General features: G+C 40.9%; 1 protein-coding gene across 3 annotated transcripts in view; it reads right to left on the bottom strand.

Moving 5' to 3' along the window:
• The window catches only part of RBPJ (recombination signal binding protein for immunoglobulin kappa J region), a 104,484-nt gene extending 83,786 nt beyond the window's left edge, over window positions 1-20,698 (bottom strand). The window contains exon 1 of one of the 3 annotated variants that reach the window (XM_057726563.1): window positions 20,457-20,698. In XM_057726563.1, coding sequence (XP_057582546.1) covers window positions 20,457-20,476 — 20 coding nt within the window. In that variant the 5' untranslated portion in view covers window positions 20,477-20,698. The remainder of the gene's footprint in view (window positions 1-20,456) is intronic. The other 2 variants (XM_057726564.1, XM_057726565.1) reach the window with 2 other exon arrangements.
• Between the last annotated feature and the right edge of the window lie 1,189 nt (window positions 20,699-21,887).

Below are 21,887 nucleotides of genomic sequence, written 5' to 3'. Positions count from 1 at the left end.
TGTAAAGCAATCACAATTAGTAATACACTTACAATTTTAAGTACTTATTTATAACAGATCTCTCTAGGTTGAGTTTTTCTCTCTGGCACGGTTTAAAGTCATGATTTTCAACTCAATATTTTGGAAAATGTCAGAGTTTAGATACCTCTTTTATGATTTCTTATAAAATTGTGTAAGATAAGAAGCCACAGGGACTCGTCTGGAGGTCCAGTGGTTAAGACGTCACACTTCCACTGCAGGAGGTGTGGGTTCGATCCCTGGTTGGGGAACTAAGATCCTGCATGCTGTTTTAAAAAAAAAAAAAAAAAAAAAAAGGCACATACCATGGGAAAAACTTATTCTTCCGGTCATGGTAGAAAAGGCTAAAGTCTGACTTGGGGAAGAACATGAACATAAATCAAAACGTATTTTTCTCTTCTTTTTTTTTTAAGATTTATTTATTGGCTGCATTGGGTCTTTGTTGCTGCACGCGGGTTTTCTCTAATTGTGGCAAGCAGGGGCTACTCTTTGTTGCAGTGCACAGGCTTCTCATTGTGGTGGCTTCTCTTGTTGCAGAGCTGGGTGCATGGGCTTCAGTAGTTGCAACGCATAGGCTCAGGAGTTGTGGCTCTCAGGCTCTAGAGCACAGGCTCAGTAGTTGTGGCATACGGGCTTAGCTGCTCCAAGGCATGTGGCATCTTCCCAGTCCAGGGATCGAACCCATGTCCCCTGCATGGGCAGGGAGATTCTTAACCACTGCACCACTGGGAAAAATCCCTCAAAATATATTTTTCTGTCAGTAAATTACTGTATAAATATGCACAGAAAACACTATTGAAGATTAAGGGGGAGAAAAACTAGTATTAGAAAAAATTACATAGTGTGGGAAATCTGTCATAAAGTAGGTAATTATGTTCTTTTTAATATGCCTCAGTTTATTTAGCCTTTATTGGCTTCTTAATGAAATGCAAAGTTTTCTAAGAAAACATCTATAGGGAAACATATTCTCAACTGCAAATTCATTCTACGGTTAAATATTTACTGAGTGCCTTTTACATGACAGGCACTCTTCTAGGTACAAGGGATAGAAAACTGAACAAAAAGACAAGGTGTCTTCAGGAGGGAGCTTCTTTGACTTCTTTAATTTTTTGTGGAAAATCAGTAAGAATACTGTCTGCTATGAGAGTGGCTGCTTTAAGCAAAATAAAACAAGATTTCTATAAAAAGCTTACTGAGATCCCATCACAAAAGAAACATTCATTTCGCCTTTCAATTAGCAAGCAAGAAAACAAGAGAATGGCAAAAAGTTCTACCAGATGTCACGGATATGGCTGGTTTTATAAAACTCTATATCTTCATGAAATAGGGAGTAACCATGAAAATCTTCTGTACCACATAGAGGCTTGCTCTTCACCTTGTGGCAAAACACTTAAAAAGGTTGTGAAACTTGATGAGTTATTCGTTTTTCTTACACAAAAGGTCCCCAAATTGATTACTTTTCCTGTGAAGACATGCAGCTTCCTGTGGTATGCAATCTACCAGTTATATTTGTAAAATTAAAAATACTTAAGGTAAGCATGGCATTTAAACAATTTCAGCTACGAAGATCACCTGATTTGTATAGAAGTAAAATAACTTACAACTAGTTCTTTGAATAACTCTCAAAGTATTAACCAAGATTTTTTTAAATGACGTATATTATGTATACCACAATTTAAAAAATTGTAAACTTAAATACACTGCTCTCACTAAAAAATACTTGTGAAGATAAAAAGGGAGTCTACCATTCTATTAAAAGCATCTTTAAAACTGTTTACCTCATTTTTATCACAAGATTTTTTAACATTTGAAATTTCTGTACATACTTCAATGTGTATATTAGTAAAGTACAACACTTCATTACAATTTATTGATACACAATCACATATACTGGGGTACACATTAAACTTTCTAGTGATATAGGTAAACAATCAAAAGTCTAGAGGCTATAATATAGTACAAAGCAAAACAAACTGGGACTTCCCTGGTGGCATAGTGGTTAAGAATCCGCCTGCCAATACAGAGGACAGGGTTCCATCCCTGGGCTGGGAAGATCCCTCATGCCACAGAGCAACTAAGCCCGAGAGCCACAATTACTGAGCCTGCACTCCAGAGCTCACAAGCCGCAACTACTAAAGCCCACGTGCCGCAGCAAGAAAAGCCACCCCAATGAGAAGCCCACACACTGCAACGAAGAGTAGCCCCCACTCGCCAACTAGAGAAAGCCCGCGCACAGCAACAAAGACCCAATACAGCCTAAATAACAAATAAATAAGTAAAGAAATAAATAACATTTTAAACAAACTGCTGCACAGGCCACATAGCTCTTGTAGTATACAGATCAAGACCTCAAAGACAGGCAATCTTCTTTGGGTTCATATGAATTAATTAAATCCACCACCTCAGTCAATCATTAGGGGCACCAAGCAAAAAAAAAAAAAAAAAAAAAAAAAAAATTAAAGAATCAATGAATAAACATCATCACTTGAGGAGAAAAACAATACAGAATATTTTCCCTCATTACAATGAGATAGTCAGGACTTCCCTGGTGGTCCAGTGATTAAGACTCCGTGCTTCCACTGCAGGGGGCACAGGTTCAATCCCTGGTCAGGGGAAGTTCTACATGCCACGCAGTACAGCCAAAAAAAAAAAAAAAAAAAAAATTAAAATGAGATAGTCAACATGCAGAGACTCTGAAAAGTTAAGAGAATCAAGTTCATGAATGTCTTCACTGCCACAGCATAAACTAAATGTGTGCCTTTCTCCCCAACAAAACCCCTTTTAAAAATGCTGACTTTCCACTAATACATGAGAAGCTGCACAATGTTATAGGAAATGCACCAACAGGAGTTTCAATTATGAATTTCATTCCCTTCCCTCTCTGTGTTCCTTCCAATAAGCATCTGAACAAGTCAAGCCTATTCCACCTCAAAAAGTTCCATCACAACACCCGCCTAGGCTCCATTCCCACCAACTTCTGCACCACTGCTCTTCAGAGTTGTCTCCACTTCCTCAACTCGGGTCAAACCACATTTCAGCTCCCACCAGTTCACTAAAACTGTTCTTACCAATTTGAGGTCCTAAACTCCTAAACGAGTGAGAATTTGTATTTATTCCACTGCCCTCTTTGTAGCATGTGACACAACTGACAAGTTTCCCTCCTCCTAGAAAGTACTCTCTTCATTTTTGTGACACTACACTGTCAAGGTTTTTGTCTCACCTCTTCTATTAGTTTTCCTTTACTAGTTTTTACACCTCTAACCACTCCTTAAGTGTCGCTGCGGTTTTGCCTCTATTCAACTCCACCTCTCCCTGAGGAGATTTTGCCCACTCCCAAGGTTTTAATTACCATCTAAGAGTCTTCGAGTATGTATGTACAACCTTGACCTCTCTCTCCTGAGAACCAGGAACCACAGACATAATTTATATATGTAGCTGGCCACTGGATATCTTCATCTAACTGTCTCACAATGGCCTCAAACGAAACAAGTTCAAAACCAAAAACTTCTCCCCACTCAGACCAAAAACACTAACTCCACTCCTCTACTATCCCAGTTATCTCAGTGCCGTCTAATTCTAACACATGGCACCATCATCCCCGACACCAACAAAGTGTGTAAAGCACCAGTGTTTCTCCTTCTTGATGAGTTTTTAAAAATATTTATTTATTTATTTATTTATTTAGGCTGTGCCGGGTCTTAGTTGTGGCACATGGGATCTTTAGTTGTGGCATGCATGTGGGATCTACTTCCCCAACCAGGGATTGAACCTGGCCCCTGCATTGGAAACACGGAGTTTTACCCACCGGACCACCAGGGAAGTCCCTTGACAAATTTTTAATAGCTCCAAAATCAAGCTGTACCTGCCAAGACTCTATTCACTCTTACAACTTTCCCCAACAAGTTACATTAAAGAAATAGAGCTCCTCTCTGTCTTTTCAAAAGGCAACCTGTCTTCACAAATTCCTTTCAGATATTTTAAAATGACTTCAAACTACAGAAATTTCTTCCTAGAGTAAATATAGCTTACAAATGCAAACTTTTTTGAATCCTAATAGTTGATTTGTGTTTTTAAAATTTCAGGAGCATAAGTATACATGTGGATCCCCCATATGTGTCTGTTTTAAAATGTCCAACAGGGGAATTCCCTAGTTGTCCAATGGTTAGGACACTGCACTTTTACTGCCAGGGGCATGGGTTCAATCCCTACTCAGGGAATCCCAAAAGCCAAGTGGAGGGACCAAAAACAAAACAAAAATGTCCAACAGGAAAAGGAAAACAGACACTAAAAGTGGGAAGATAATCCTATTAACAGCAAATAAAAGCTTCACATTAGAGCAGAAGAAAAAGGTTATGATCTTGTAATTTTAAGTAACTGTATCACTGTACTCTCTGAAAATCTTCCTTGTACACAATAGAAACCTATCCTTAATCCTAAGAAAAACCCACCAATGACTCAAAGCACTGGATGGGCTAGTCATCTGACCGAGCAGAAATGAAAACAGCACACTGATGCCAGAGCTAATAATGAAAGTCAAAAAGTGGAAGAGGTAGCTAAGGAATCCCTGAGAGGACAGCTGAGGCATCGGTACCCATTACTAGGTGATTCCTCTCACAGAAACAGACTGCCTTCCCCCAGGAACATGGCAATTATATATACCTCCAACTTTTCTAAGTTTCCAAGGTCACAAAGTCATTTTAATATCGACATCGTATTCTATTGCCAGGTATCATCTTTCAAGAGCATACCAAGTTGGTGTGATTAGGAACTCATCCAACATAAACAGGAACCTAACCAGCACTGCTAGAGACTAGCGCTAGAAAAGCCATCTGTTTACGGAAATAATATTCCTAGTCCCCTAGTGATTACAGCTACCAGTGACAACTGTGAGATCCCAAGAGAAGAAAAGAAAATTTAACTGCCTCAAAACTTTACTCATATAAACTAGCCAAGAAACTAAAGTTAAATGTTACACAAAGGGCTCTCTAACCCCCTAATATTTTTTGGCTAATTATTCCATTGGCAGACCACATCTGCTCTGCTAAAATCTGATTATGAATCAGAAGTAACTCACTGGGAATGCTTTAATATCTAAAAGTGCTTGTGGATAATAACTACAATTCACAAAAACTGTTGTTTTTAATGTGCATAAAATCCTGTCCCACACAATGAAAGAACAGAAGTTACTGTCAAGGTTTAAATTCTCTTAACCATTAGGAAAAATGAGACAATTTAACAACATAAAAGTTAATTTTAACAGCATATTCAACCTGTATTTTTTTTTTAGTCTGTTAGTATGATGAATTACGTTGATCTTCCAGTGTTTTTTTTTTTTAATTTTATTTATTTATTTATTAGCTGCATCGGGTCTTCATTGCAGTGGCTTCTCTTGTTGTGGAGCACGGGCTCTAGGCACATGGGCATCAGTAGTTGCAGCTTGCAGGCTCCAGAGCGCAGGCTCAGTAGTTGTGGTACACGGGCTTAGCTGCTCCTTGGCATGTGGGATCTTCCCAGCCCAGGGATGGAACCCGGGTCCCTGGCATTGGCAGGTGGATTCTTAACCACTGCACCACCGCAACCTGTACTTATTGAATATCTTCAATACTAAGCAATTTATGATCAGGAAGCCTGTTAAACACTGCCTTTACAAATAAAGTGAATCTATTATGTTAATTTAAATACATAGTTTAGAGATTTGTAAATATATACTCTAATAACTTACTAAATACTGACTATAATCCCACACATACAGTTATGGGGGGGGGTTGTTTGTTTGGGTTTTGTTTGTTTTGTTTTGTTTTTTGGTCACAGAGCCTCATAAGTTTCAACTATTCCTCCTGCACCCTTCCCTCCCCCCTTCTTCCTTTTTTTTAAATAAATATTTTCTAGAATTCTTTTCATTGGAGAAATTTATCTTCTAGGTATTTTGATAGAAAATACCAAGCCTCCCTTATTTCTTGTAGCTCAGCTTCAGGTGTGATCTTTACTATCTCAGAGTAAAACTACTTTTAATAATTTATAATTATTTGGATCTGCTCAATAACGTATTAAAACCATATATTTTTGATGCAGTTTACTGTATGCCAATTGTATCTCAATAAAAGTTCTTAAAGAAAATAATAAAAAAAATAAAACCATATACTTTCGAAATGAAAATAGGTATATGTACTGTACCTAAAACTATATGTATGAGTTAATCATACCAAATAGAAAGTATTTAGTTCCAAAGAATCCAACATTTATAGCTTTGGACAGCAGACAGGTAAAGCATCATCCATAAGTGCTATTGCACACAGTAGTTACTGAGGGCAAAAATATCTGATGACAGAAACCATGTCCATAAAACAACTAAAATTACGATTTATCTTTACTGTACACATATCCAAGTAATACACTTAAAGATCATCAAAAGTCAAGCAAAACATTCCAAATTCCTTCAAAGTCATAAGAAATAAAAGCAGTAGCATAAATGACTTGCTCCAAAGATTCCCAAAACAGAAACACTCTCTCAGTTTGTACTATCCTACATCACCCCCCTCAAAATACATTCACCCTTAGGGAACAAACACAGAATTCACTGCAACTGTGGCTACAATTTGTAAGCAGCCTTTCATTGCTCCATAAAGGCTCATCATTGTAGAAGTTCATCAGTTTTTAAGCCACATCCACAGCTGCTGTCTTAGTTATTAGAAAAACAACAAAATTTGACAGCAAAAACTTTAAAATGACATCTATAGAACAGTTTTACATAAAACAAAATCAAAAGTACTCCAGTGTAATAAAAGAAAGACTGTATCTAGAGACCAAAAACATGAGACTCGAGTCATTTTTAATAGTGATACCTTACATTTATATCGTGTGAGAATTATTCTCTAAGCTCTCTGGCACATACAGTATCATTTCTAACTTAAAGCCTAGATCAAAGATATCATTAACACAGAAAATAAGTGAAGCAGGAATATTACCAAATTAGTTAGTGGTGAACAGAATCTATTTCATGACCACCATCCTGTGTTCTTTCCACAACCTTCCCTCCAAAATCATATACTAAAATTCAGAAGCAAAAATCCCACGTAAAGCTGTTCTAAAAAAAAATCTATTGAAAAATGTCTATTAAAAAAAAATCCTGCATAAACCAATTCCCTGTTCAACGTCACCCTCCTGCCTCAGACCTATTCTCTGCCTGGACTGCAGGGCTCCTCTGGTTAGTGAGCACAGCCAATCAGGTGTCGATGGATGCCTAAGAGTTAACTGCACATGGCGAAGGGGGGATGCCCAGCAGCAGCATCACATACTCGATGTACAATCACCAGAAGATGTTCATGGCAAAAGAACTGGAATCCAGAGACATGAGTTTGAATTTCAACGCTCCCACCAACCAGCAGGTGCATTTGGTTAAGCTTCTGTAAAACAGAGGAACACTATCTTCCTCACTAGATGATGGCAAGAGCTAAATACAACAGACCTCAAGGCGGATGAACACCATATTCAGGTAACAGATAATATTCAAAACACATTATATGAATCTGTATTTATACCCGGAGGCCTATAAAATTTTATAAGTATAACATACAGTAGTACAAGTAGAACTTCAAATCAATGAGAAAACAACAGAGCATTCAAAAAGTGGTGCTGTTAGCACACTTCATTTGTGCCTTCACGCAACAAATACATATGGAGTACCCACTAAAGGCCAAGCACTATATTCCAGTGGAGAAGAGAAATAAATAAAAAGGCAAATAACCTATTGTTAGAAGCCAGTACATGCCAGTGAGAAAAATAAAATAGGGAAGGAGCACATAATGTGGGATAAAAAGTAGGATAAATGTAGTAAAATCAGAAAGCACTAGAAAGGAGACCAAGAAAAAGGTGCCAGTGAGGTGGGAAACCAGAAGTGTCATACCCTAGAAGCCAAAACAATGTTTGAACAAGACATCAAATGCCACTGATCAAGTCAAGTCAAATAACATCAGGGAAAAAAAAAAACTGACTACCAGATTTGGCTTTGTGGAGGGAACTGGTAACCGTGAGAAGAGCAGTTTTGTTGAAGTCCAGACAAAAGCCTGGCTGGAGAAGGTTTAGGAGGAATGGAGTTAGAGTAACTGGAGACAGAAAGAACGCTTCATACAAAGTTTGTTGCAAAGGGGAATAGAGAAATAGGAACTAAACAGGAGTGTGGTGTCCAGAGAAGAAACAACAGCATGTTTGTATATTGTCAAGAATGCTTCACTAGAAAGGTAAAAATTGAGACCAGAGGAAAGGCTAGCAGGCTAGCCAAAGTCCTAGAGCAGCTGAGAAGGGAAGGCATCTAGGGAACAAGTAGATAGTTTGCCCTTAAGTTTGGAAGTATTTTTCACTCAGCACACTGTAAGCAATGCATATCTCCGGGGGTTGGGATTTAGGTGTGCAGAGCAACTAGAAGAATGTTCACTTTATGTTGGCTTCAGTTTACAAGCAACATGTATTTGTCTAAATTACTTTTTTAAAAAACTCAAGACAGGATTTTAGGATGGTGGTGGCAGCAGCATAGTTTTTCAATCTCTCTACATACAACACTACCTAGACAACAAAATCAAAATCTGTGGACAGGACTTCCCTGGTGGCACAGTGGTTAAGACTCTGTGCTCCCAATGCAGCGTGCCCGGGTTCGATCCCTGGTCAGGGAACTAGATCCTACATGCATGCTGCAACTAAGAGTTCGCATTCCACAACTAATGAGCCCACAATGACACAACTAAGGAACCCATGTGCCCCAGCTAAGGAGCCCATGAGCCGCAACTAAGGAGCCTGCCAGCTGCAAATAAGACCCAGTGCAAATGAACAAATAATAAAATAAATACATTAAAAACAAAAAACAAACAAAAAACTCTATGGACACTATTTACAACAAAATTAGGTTACCAAGTAACCCCACAAACCTCCAAATACTAATAGCTATACACTAACAAACCACCAACAGCCACAGACTAAAGAAGGAACTGACAAAGATATGACAGTGGTCCAATCAGGAGATGAAGCTGGCCTGGAGAATAAAGCAATGGAAGTGGGCAAGGAGAGGAGAGCCCAGAATATGAAACAAGTAATCTGGAAGTAGAAAGGGAATCATCTGGTCATCAACAAAATAAGAAAATACAAGAGTAGGAGGAAATGAGGGAAACATGGAAGTTTATTTTTACCTGCTGGATGAACAATGGCATTAATAACATATACGGAGCCTATTTTATAAGATGGAGTAACAGGTCTAAGTGGTGGAAAAATCCTGTTGTTTTGGAAAAAACAAGTTTGGTGGGCCTACAGAACAACCAGTAGTAGTTTTAGAAATATGGATCTAAACATCTGAGGTGATGATACACATATAAAGGCAAAGAACAGATAAGACAAGGAGAGAAAGACAAAGACTGCAAACTATATTTAAGACCAGAGGAGGAATAGACAGAAAAGATGGAATGCTCAAGAGATAAAGATAGTCAGTGTCTTATAAGTCAAGAATAAAGACATCATGGTCAACAAAAACAAAGGATGCAAAAAAATTAAACAAGTTTTTGGGATCCAGTTGAAGGATTATTTATCAATGGCCTGGGATGAAAAACCTTATTTTAACATGTGACAAAAAAGATAAGCGGTAAAGAAAAAGATCTGACAGTGGCTTGAATCAGACATAAGAAAGGAAATCAACAATAAGCAATTCTTACAGCACAGCCTAGTCTGGCAGCCCTTTGCATACACACACTTGATTCTCACAAGAATTCTGAGATATGCTCCCCATTTTACAACTGCAGAAACTTAAAAGTTACAACACAATTATGCAACCTGTCCAAAGCCATACAATGTGTATACAAAGTAATTAAATGATTTGAAAATTGGTCTTTAGGCAAAAAAGGAATAAGATAGATAATAAAAACTAAAAACACAAATTGGAGGAGGATTAACTGATTTAACATCATCCCAGGAGTACCTGACAAGATTATTTTTAAAATTATACAAAATTTTACTTAAAGGTAAATGATGCTACTTCAGAGAACCTTCTGAGTTCAAACACTAGTCAAAAATATAGATTTACTTTTAAAGTAATGTAATAGAGAAAAATATAATAATCTCCTTTTCCTTAAAGCCTGATATTAGGCTTACCTATATCTGGGACTGTCTCGCCACCTAGTAGAAAGCTTGGAAGCTTTCAAATGATTAACATTTAGGTGGAAAGATAAACAAAAGCTCTCTGAGTACAGGGTAGTGCAATGACAAAGGCAGAAGGAAAGCTGTATGAACTTGCATGAACTCACTAAATCCCTTACCCTCAGACATCTATAAAATGGAGATACTATCTCCCTTCACAATGTAGCTGAGGACTCAGCAGATAGTCAACAAAATGTCAGCTCCCTAATCCCCTTAAATATTATGTTTGCTAAACTATTGACATTTTTAATATAAAACAGAATGTTAGCATTTCCATTTAAAACAAAAAGTTGAAGAATATGCTCCCAACTGATAACAGTAGTTAATTTCCTGGTGCAAGCCTACAGTGGCTCACTTTTTTAAAAAATATTTATTTATTTATTTACTTATTTATTTATTTATTTATAGCTGTGTTGGGTCTTCAATGCTGCACACAGGTTTTCTCCAGTTGTGACGAGCGGGGCCTACTCTTTGTTGTGGTGCGTGGGCTTCTTGCTGTGGTGGCTTCTCTTGCTGCAGAGCACAGGCTCTAGGCGCGTAGGTTTCAGTAGTTGCAGAATGTGGGCTTAGTAGTTGTGGCTCTCCGGCTCTAGAGCACAGGCTCAGTAGTTGTGGTGCACAGGCTTAGCTGCTCCACCGTATGTGGGATCTTCCCTGACCAGGGCTCGAACCCGTGCCCCCTGCATTGGCAGGTGGATTCTTAACCACTGCACACCAGGGAAGTCCTACAGCAGCTCACTTTACATGACATATTTAAGTAACTTTTTAAATAACCTCCTTTTTTGCTAAGGAGGCAAGAAGCAGAGGTAAGTGAACCCAGGTGGTTCTTGCCTAGGGGCAACTAAAGCAGACTGGGTAGGGAGGTGTGCAGTGAGAACAAGTGTGTGGCCACCCTCGTCAGTCAGAAATAAAGTACAAGATAAAGAACGCAAGCAGCATCAAGAACAGGAAAACAGCAAAAGAAGAAAAAACAGGCAGGCTCACAGCTGACCGTTCATTAAGCAACACTGGCAGCAGGAGTCCCAGGCTTGGGGCTGAGAAATCTGTATTCTTGGTCTAAGCCCAGAAAAATAAGGGAAAAAGTATTTTAAAAAATAAAGTACTTGTAACATTAAAAGGTAGCTGAGTGGTATAAATACAAAAAAGTAAAAGACCAGCATAAATCTTTCCCCAAAAAACAAACCAGAACTAGTCTCAGCTCAGCCATTAGCTAACTGTAAATTATTTAATCTGCCTATGTCTTAATGCCTATGTTTAAATGAGTGGTTGCTTTAGAACATATGATTAACAAGGTCTTTTCCAGGTCTGAAGTTTCCTGAATCTAATGGATTTAACAATCTATAACATTTGTCACACAGGATGTAGTCACTTTCTATGATATGTTACTCCACAACAGGGAGAGTACAATATATCAGAATATAAATAAGAGAATATAGAATAGTAGTCCAGTATCCCTACAGACCACACTTCATCATCACCTTTCATTAAATCCAGGAAGAAAAAAATTCCCAATCTTCTTCTTCAAAGCAATCCACAACATCTTAAGAAAAAACAAGGCCTAAAATCTATCCATCAGGCTTCACCTTAAATACACTCAGAGATGGGGAACTTAGTTACTTGTGAATTTCATGGAGCTTTACTTCAGCTCCTATTTACAGGACATATTCTAATGCCATTACACTTTTCTGTTTTTCAACACTCTAAGTGAGGTTTCTATTTGCTATATGTTTCATATCCCACTTCAAAAAGTATAGTCTAAAACTAGCAGAAAGCTGAACAATAATCCAGGCGGTCAGTTTATCTGTGGGCTCTACATAGAAAAACCAATCTATGCTGAATGTCAGCTTTATCACTTAGACTAAGTGCCACCTAGTGGCAAGTGTTATATTTTATTAACTCCATTCAAGTCATGTTCATCCAGCAAGTACAATCTGGCCAATGGCAGCTGCTCCACAATTATGCAACATAAGTAAAATGTCCATCCAGTCTTCATGAGGCTCGCTGATAGATTAGATAAATGGATATAGACAGAGGAAGAAAAAGATAATACAGGTACAGTTACACAATTGCAGACAGATGTTAAATGTTACAGCAGAAGTATGCAAAACTATTCAATATTTATTTAAAAGCTTAGAAGAAACAAACACTCTGTTATGTAGGTTCTCTTACACCTGTTCACCTCACTCAGACTTTCCCATTTGTAAATACTTCACCACCCAGGTTTCAATCATTCAGTTTCGCACCAGCCCACCCCACTTCTCTTCCATGCTCCTCCCCACCCCCACCAAATATCCTTTAAATTCTATTCCAGAGAGGGGAAAGAGGAGGACCTATTTTTTGAGCACCTACTACTCCCAGAACTGAGCTAGGCATTTTATATTCCGTATCTCATTTAATCCTCATATCAGTACCATGACGTATTATTTTCTCCCACTTTTTATACAAGGGCAAGACTTAGATTAAGTGACATGCTCATAGCCACAGATTTTAGCTACTGCATTGATGCCAAACCTCCCTATACCACCCTGTGCCCAAAAGAGCTGCTTTGTTCCTTCCATTCCTAGGCCTTCCGAGATCAGACACTGCTTATATATATTTCTCTTATGTTCTCCATCAACTCCAATCTGTTTTACACTACAACTGACCCTTGAGCAGCATGGGTCCACTTATATGCAGATTTTTTTTTCAGTAGTAAATACTACAGTACCATGCAACTCAGGTTGGTTGAATCTGAGGATGGGGAACCCTGGGTACAGGGGAACCTCAGGTACCAAAGGTCCTACTATAAGCTATTTGCCTCAACCCAACTCCCACCCTGTGTTATTCAAGTGTCAACTGTATCTACACCCAGCCTCACCTCTTCAAAAATGGTTCGTGTCCCCCCCCCCCCCCATCCCTGATTGATATTCAAATCTTTAGCTTAGCACTCAAGGTCCTCCAAGAGGCCCCAAACGCCTTTCTAGTTTCATTTCCTACCACTCCTTATGAACTCTCCTCTAGAATTAGAAGATAATCGTTCGCACCCCTGTTCCCACCAACATTATACATCTGTTACACACTTATAATCTCCCTTATTTTCTGTGCAGTTTCTACTATATCATGAGCTTCACTGGACCATTTTTTAGCCATCTTTGTAAGGCTTTATATAGTAGTCATACCTATTATGTGCTCAATAACTTTAGTAAATACAACGGTATTAAAACAATTATAAAGGAGAACACCTAAAGCACGGTTGTACTCTTCATTTCCCTGAACTACCCCTGCATGTCTGGGGCCTCGGTGTTTCTGCCTCCTGCAGTCGGTGTATGGGTCAGGAGCTGTGTACAGAACTACGTAATTTTTTGTATGAAAAAATCTCCTCATACTCAAACCAAAAGTTAAATAATTTGAAAAAGTATGCTAGAAACTGTGGACACAATAAAAAGCTCAGTGGTTGCTAAGCTGGGATAAGGGAGGAGAGAGCAATGGATAGGTAGAGCACAGTGGATTTTTTAGGGCAACTAAACTACTTAGTATGATACTACAATGGTAGGTACATCTGTAGATACCCTGTATATTTGTCTAAACCCACAGAATGTACACCAAGAGTGAACCCTAATATAAACTATGGACTTGGGGAGATAATAAAATGTCAATGTAAGTTCATCAATTTTAACAAATGTACTGTCAGGGGGTGTTAACAATAGAGGAGGCTATTTGTGTGGGGGCAAGGAGTACACTGGAAATATCTGTACCTTCCCCTCAATTTTGCTGTGAACCTAAAACTGCTCTAAAAAATAAGTTCCATTTGGGGGAAAAAAAAAAAAAACGAACTCCCTGGCGGTCCAGTTGTTATGACTCGGCTCTTTCACTGGTGGGGACCAGGTTTGATCGCTGGTCAGGGAACTAAGATCCCTCAAGCCATGTGGTGCAGCCAAAAAAAAAAAAAGTATGCTGGAAAAATAAAGCAAGATCTTAGTGGATCTGCAGTTTTCCAAAAACGGAATACCCTTGTTCCAAAAGAAGTTGTTTATAATAATAAAGAAAAAAATCTGTAACACTGATTCTCTAAGGTAACTAATATTGCAGTTGTATAACAATCTTCACAACACTAATAAAAAAGGGTTTCATAAAATAATAAACATTTTTCCTAGTTATATAAACTTTTTATGAGAAACTATTCTTATTCATTTACAACTCTTATCATCTAATTAGGAAATGCACAAAAAAAATTAGTTCTAAGGCTAAGTTAAAAATATTGAATACAGAAAAGAAAGCATGGGAGGGAAATTAAAAAGGGTCAACTTCATTTTCTAGTGTCTTCCGTCTCACATCCAACCAGCACCGTATTTTCATTGCAAGGCTTTTGCAACTTAGGATGCCTAAGAAGCAGTGGTTTCTATCTTCTCATTTTTGTAAACTAAAATAATTTAAATATTCCCCAAACTGCCATGAACTTACCAGTGTGACTGGAAAAGCTGTCATGCTTATCACCCTGCATTGTCTCAACACAACAAACCTACACAAACATTTATGCAGATAAGTAATTACTACCAATTGTACAAACCAAGCCAGAGTGCCTCCAATGCTTGCTTCTTCCCCAGTAGTAAGCTGTGTTCAGGAAATGCATTGTTCTTCTCATACCATCAGGATACCATTTCACTCCCTGAAGCAGAAGCAGGCCTAATGAGGCATAAGCGACATCATGATGTTGTGCCAGGCCTAACGGGCCTCCAGAACTGTGGGCAGGGTGTCTGAGAGATGGTAGCAGTTGGGCATTCAACATTTCTACTTCATTATAGCTGTCCAAGCGGAGAAGAGAGCAGCAAGAAGCAGACCCCCAAAAGCTGGGGGTGACTCAATGACAACGTGTGGTCAAGCAGTGATGTACCAAATACATCTGCTCAAAATGCCAAGGTACACATTCCAAGGGTTGCAGTCCTCCTCATTAAATACACTGCTGCCTTCCTAAGACATAACCCACAAACCACAGGTTGCAATATAAAAAAGTTTATCTTGAATCTTGCCTATGAAAGGTTACCAAAAGAAACTGACTATTAAAATTAAAGTATTTGTATACAGTGCTTTACTATTTACAAATCACTTACACATACATTATTTTATTTGACACATATTTTACCTTACTTGACAGTCACAATGTGTCTGGCAGATAAATACAACAAAATTATCATTCCTTACTTTATAGAAGTAGAACTTGAAGCTTAAAGAAATGATCTATAAGTAATATGTCCACAAAACCTGAGTCTTCCTGAAGATTACCAACTTCTTATTTGGTTCAATGGTATGGATCCCCAAAAAAGCAGTCTACAGTGTCTTAAGGTTTAATGTACGTCCTTATGCATCTAAGAAGTACTTAAGACATTTTAATGAAATCTTTTGAGAAACACTGAAGAGTCAACCATACAAAAACCAAAATATGATATTTAAGCTTGTCAGTTTGTACAAACAATACACTATTTTCTAATAACCCAAAGGAACTTTTGCCTAAGAATTGTACTACAATGTTCTCAAGGGCTCTAAGACAGCCTTTGATTGAAAATAATTTCTTTGGGTACTTCAGCAATTAAATTCCCTATAGAATCAATATGTTCCCTGTACACATCAAATTCTGCTTACAGGAACCATGCTGCATTAAAATTTCAAAGTTCTCTGAATCCTTTGTTCAAAAAACTTTTTACTGAGTCTCCATCATGTTCTAGACACTCTTTTGAATATAAGAATATATTAAATTTTTTGTTGTTGTTTTCGGTCATCAAGTAACCAACAGCCTTTGGGTATGACTGACAATTACAATTCAATATGACACTTCCAAGTGAATTATACCCAGTCCTTTAAGAACACACGGGAAGGGTACTGAACCCAGCACGGTGGAGCCACTTAGAATATCCTCAGAACGAAGTCTTGAATAATAACCTCCTACCATCAGCACTTTTCAAGCACAGGGATACATTAAACTACTGAGCCCATGCAAGTAACTCCAAGTTCTTAAAAATGGCTGGAGAACTGAATATGAAGGGAGAGAAAGGCAAACAGTTCAGCTGGAGAAAAGGTAAATGAAATAGTTATAGAGGACCCTACATGCCATACTAGCTAACATTTTTTGAGCACTTGCTATGTGCCAGGCATCCTAAAATGTTTTCTTGCATTTAATCCTCACAGAGAACCACTGAGCTAAGAATAATTACCTTACAACTGATGGAAGAGGCAAGGAGAGGTTAGATCTCTTGTCAATCTTACAGAGGTTTTAAGTGGCAGAGACAGAACTGGAACCCAGTTCAGATTAAATCCTAAAAGTGAGCTCATAAACTCTCTACTGCGCTGCCTCTCTTAATGAAGACTGCTAGGGGGAGCCATTGAAAGGTTTTTAAAATAAGGAGTGAAGTGATCAGATTTGCTTTTTAGAAAGGCTATGTGGAAGTTGGATAAAGGGGTTGAGTATAGAAGCACAAAGAGGAAGCTGCCAATGTCTACAGTAATCCAGGTGAGAAATGATGACAGCATGAACTGTGGCAGTAAGAATGAAGGAGACAAATTCAAGAGTTTTTCAGGAGGGAAAATTATCAGTTCTTAATGATTAAATATAAAGAGTTAGTGTGAGAGAGAAAACCTGGCTTGGGGAACTATTCGGACGTGACATCATCTACCAGGAATAAAGAAGCAACAGGTTTTGTTTCTTCAATAAATATCCACGGAGTGTCTCCTACATGCAAAACACTTTCCTAGGCCAAGGGTCAAGTCTGAAATTATGGTCCTGTTTGTTAGAAAATATTGAGAGTAAATGACAAAGTATTAAAAAATATAAGGTATGTTGAAAATTAGTCACTACTATTAACAGACTTGGCCTAGAGTTCAGTGACAACATTTTATGCTACCATTTAAAAAAAGATTACCACATGCAGAAGACGAATCAACAGAGGAAAAGCATCCCACACTTTTACAATGTGTTATTACATTTGAGGTTGACAGATCTTCACTCTCTTAAACAACACACACAAACACATACACACACCAGCCTGTAATTTATTTTACTTATTCCTCTCCCTCTAAAAAAGAAAAGCATCAATTTTATTATCCCAAGCTATAACACACAGTGGGGATTTTTCATCCCACTATCACCACTGTGATTTGGCAAGAACTTAGTTCATAATCTCCTACTTGATTTTCTATAAAATATGACCTACTTCACATCAGCCTATTTCAGTAACAATTCCTAGATTTTTAACCACACGTTTCATCCAAGGATGCTCTCTACAAATCCTAAGGCACAGCAATCCGGTGCAGATGTGGCAAGTTACTACAATTCCCATTTTACTACATAGTTAGGAAACTGGCCCAGGGGAAGTAGAGTAACTTGGAAATAATCACAAAGGCAGATGCCAAAAATAACAATTTTTAGTCAATCCATGAGAAAATACTGCCCCTAGTTGAAATAACATGAAATTTAGTATTAGGAGGAAGCAAAACGTGAAATAATGCTTTAAAAGCTAAGTCCTAGGTTTTTAAAATATATTTTAAAAAATGACCGAATACTATAATTAACATTTTAAGAACATTTCAAACATACCATTTTTTCCCCTAATCCTTTATCCATCCAGAGTGCCAAAGATTATTTAATGAATTACAGCTGGCAAGAGTCTCTTCCCCCCACCACCAAATCGTTTTTTATCTTAGCCACTTAAGACACTGATAGAAGTCTGCTGGTATAGAACAATAGGTAAGTTTTAAATAAACCTATTTAAGAAGCATATATTAGAATCGGTGTGAAAATACCCCAAGTGAGCCTCTTATATTTTTTCCTGAAAACATACTCTCTGCAGACCCATCTGCAGTAGGCTTGGACAATAAATTTAAAGCTTTAATAATCAATAATCAGAACGAAAGTTTCCCAATTACAACTCATGCTGTATGTTTCTAAATATGCTGCTACTTGATATAACTTAATAAAGGTAGTTTTATTTGGTCACAAAGGTCTTAAATGATTTAGAAACAAAAAAACACAACTTGATTTTTTAAAGTTACTCTTAAGATGTTTGTGTGATCATTCTTATCTGCACATGTCAGAGCAAAATACTTTCCATTATTACAAGGTATTTACATTTTGCTTACCATGAGAAACAACAGTGTGGGCTCAAGATTTTACCTTTAAAAGAATGATTATGCACTAGGAACAAGTAAGGGAGAGAAATGATTATCGGTGGAATCCACTCATGGAATCCAGACTGCAAATTTTCACAAAAGCCTCACAAATCAATCATGAAAGGTGATTTTCCATTCATTAAAATTCAAACTAATTCATACTAATTCTAATGACAGCCTTAAAAAAATGCTTTCTACTCCAACATTCCTCACACTTGTACATCCTCTACAAGTAGCACTTCACGTGGTTTATAAATAAAATGACACACTCCAAGTGATTTTATGGATAACATATCTTCTAAAAGTAGTTATCAACTAGTGGGGGTGGGGGGACCTTAGAACAGTAGAGTCAGTTTAGTACTACCAGTAAATCAATACCTCTTATTCCAGCATCAGAATATTCAGGCCATTTAAATACACCAAACCATCCTCCTCCAATCCCCACACCAAACTCCAAGCTTGCAACATTTCCATAACAATAAGCACTCTGAACAAATTAAAGCTCCTTTCAACACTAGAAGTGCCTTTACCTTACTTAAAGACTATTACTTAAATGTCTTTTAATTGCATTTGATTAACGCATTCCACAAAGATTCTAGAGCAGTATTTATCAACCCAAACTGCACTCTTAAGACCTTTCCTCATTTCAACTTCAGATGGGGCAGAAGAGCTGTCATAAACTTACAGAGTAAAAGCACGTAACTGTAAACTATCTAAAAATTAATAAAAAGTAAAACATTTATATCAAATTCCCAAGCAAGATGCCCTCCTTTTTTTCCTTGAGAAGCAGGAGTTACTGGTAAAATAAGTGAACTCTTGAAAATGCTGAAATTCTCCACCCCAACATTCACAAGTTTTGAAACACCAAAATGCACTCAACTGCCACGCACGTGCCAAACATATATCCAACGTGAAAATTCAAACTATTCTCGCACACCAACAGAAAAAAATAACTTGCGCCTCTACAACACCTTCAGGTAAACCCAGGGGCAAAGCTACGACAGCTGCCCTTGGCCTAGGCCTTCAGAAACCAAGGGGCGGGCGGGCGGGCGGGCGGGGCGGGGAGAATAACCAAGAGACCAGATCTTTTTCCAGGGCTACCGTTTCCAAGCAAAACAACCAGGGGCCCAAAGAGACAGCGAAGAAAACGGGAGACACTGTAATCCCGAGAGAAAGGGGTGGTGGGGAGGCGTGCACGCAATCCCGAGAGAAAAGGGTGCGGGGAGGAGGAGCGCCGAGGCGGAAACTAAGGATCCCCACGCATCTCTCAGACCCACAAAAACAACCACAAACGCAAGGGTTTGTCTGCACGTAGGAGCACCAGATGGAGTTCCCGGGGCTGAGACAGTTAAGGCGACAGCACCGCGGGTAGTGGATACACCAACCGACGATGGGAGGTGAAGGGGGTGCCCACCGAATAAACCACTGGACGGGGGAGACAGAGCCTCCGGGGGTGACCAAGGACTAAGCAGAAAAGTGAGAGAGAAACGCATGAGAGAAATCATGGAAGACAAATGAAAAGAAAAACAGAAAGCTGGTGCCTGGGCTGTGGCAGGTCACTGGGCTACAAAACACAGAGGGGCACAACAAAGGGGCACGGGAGGAAGGGCAGCTGAGGGGAGGAGATGGAGAAGGGATGCGGGGCGCGACGGGTCGGACAAAGCGCCCAAGGCGGCGAAACAAAGGGCCGGGGGTAGCGTCGCGGGGGACAGCGGGGAAAAACAAAGCGCCCGGGGCCGGGGGCACCCGCCCGGCGAGAAGGCGACGACGGCCGCAAGGAACAAAGCTGCGCGGGGCCGGGAGGCAGGGCCCGCGGGCGGCGGCGCGGAAGGCGCGCGGCGGGCACGGCGCCCGCGGGCCCCGCGCGCCGGGCCGCACTCACGCCCGCACCCGCCGTCCTCGCCGCCGCCGCCGCCGCCCGCCCTCACGCGCCGGAGCCCGAGCCACGGCGGCGCAGAGCGGGCAGCGCACGGCCACACGCCGCCGCCGCCGCGCTCGGAGCACGCGACTCCGCCCGCGCGGCCCCCGGACGCCAGGCGTGCCGCGGCCCTCGAACCCGCCGCCCGCCGCGGGCTGCGAGACGCCCGCAACTTTCCCGGTTCCCGGCGCTCCGATTCCCCCCGACTTACCCTGTCACAACAGGCGCCATCTTCCACAAACTCTCGCCAAAACTCCAACCCTCGCGAGATTCCCCTGACGCCTTCCCCGGCCCCTCTCCCCCGCCCCTTCCCTCTTTCCTCGCTCCTCGATTCCGCCCAGCCCCCGCGCTCCCTTGCCCCTCGCAGCAGCCGCGAAGAGCCAGACGCCTCGCGCCGCCCGCGGAGCCGGGGATCCGGCTCGCTGCCTTCCCTGGACACCTACCCGAGCGATGGAGCATGCGCAGGCGGCTCCTCCGCGGGCGAGCCCTCCGTCTGGTCCATGGGGAGCGCTCCGGTTATCCGTGTTTTGGGACGCGCCCTGAGGGACGTGCGTGGAGACTGAGGAAAACCGGAGGGGATTACGACGGGGATGGGGAACGGAGGGGTCAGGAGGCGGAGCCGAGGGGAAGAGAGGAGGGGTCCTGGGAAAATCTGCCGCGTTTCACGGGCCTGGATGAAACACCTCCTCAAATGGGTGTTTTCCAAGTGGCTTCCCGCTCACTCTGGTTCCCAGCCCTTTTCATTCATTCAGATGTTCATTGGACGCCTCCATTACGGTGTTATCAGCGTTAGGTGCTGGAGCTACGGAGATGCCCGGGGTTCGGACCAGCGACAAACCAGGGACTTAGTTCCTTCGACCCCCCTGCTAGCAGGGAGGCAAGATCACAACGTGGTCCGACCCTCCAGAGCTCTGTAGATGGACTTTCGCAGTTGAGCTCTATTGCCTTAGCTTTCTCCTCCCGGGTGTGAAATGCGGTCAGGCCAAGGCCTCTGGCAAAGACACCCCTACTGTGTCCACTTCGCATACACATGCCAGAGCACCGCGCAGCTTTCTCCAGAAGTGAAAACTGCGTTGTGATGGAAAGCCACCCCTCTCCCACCCCGCACTCCAGCCAGAGGTTCTGCCTGGGCAGAGAGCTGCCTGTCGTGTAAACCTCCCTAGGACCTCATCGCAGCCCCCAGACGTATATGGGGACAGACTGGCAAGGTCCTCCCGCGGGCCTGGCACAGTCGAGGACGCTGCTCGCTGCCCAGAGTGTATCTCGGGAGATCTAAACCTGGAAGCCCCGAGCACACTTGGCCCGTCTTGGGCATTTACTAAAAAGGTGCAGGACCTGAACCCTACCCCCTCCTCCCTACCTGAAGCACCCCTTTCTTCCCCCCCCACCCTTGCCCTTTCAATTCCTAGAGATTCCCAGATCCAGCACTGCCTCCCGCAGGGAGCCCCAAAACCCGGAGAACTGGAATCCACAGCCCGAAACCCGCTGAAGGCGCTGCCGGATTGGCGCGGCACGCGCGAGCGGCACTGCGCATGTGCCCAGTGCGGGCAGCCGCGTCTCACGCTACACCTCCTTCCCACCGCCTTCCACTACTCGATTCAGACACAACACGGGCCGTGGGAAATTTCCTAAACCTCGCGAG

Source organism: Hippopotamus amphibius, chromosome 3, assembly GCF_030028045.1.
Source record: "Hippopotamus amphibius kiboko isolate mHipAmp2 chromosome 3, mHipAmp2.hap2, whole genome shotgun sequence".
NCBI classification, from domain to species: domain Eukaryota; kingdom Metazoa; phylum Chordata; class Mammalia; order Artiodactyla; family Hippopotamidae; genus Hippopotamus; species Hippopotamus amphibius.
The sequence above is the reverse complement of the archived record's forward strand: the minus strand, read 5'-3'. Positions and strand labels throughout refer to the sequence as shown.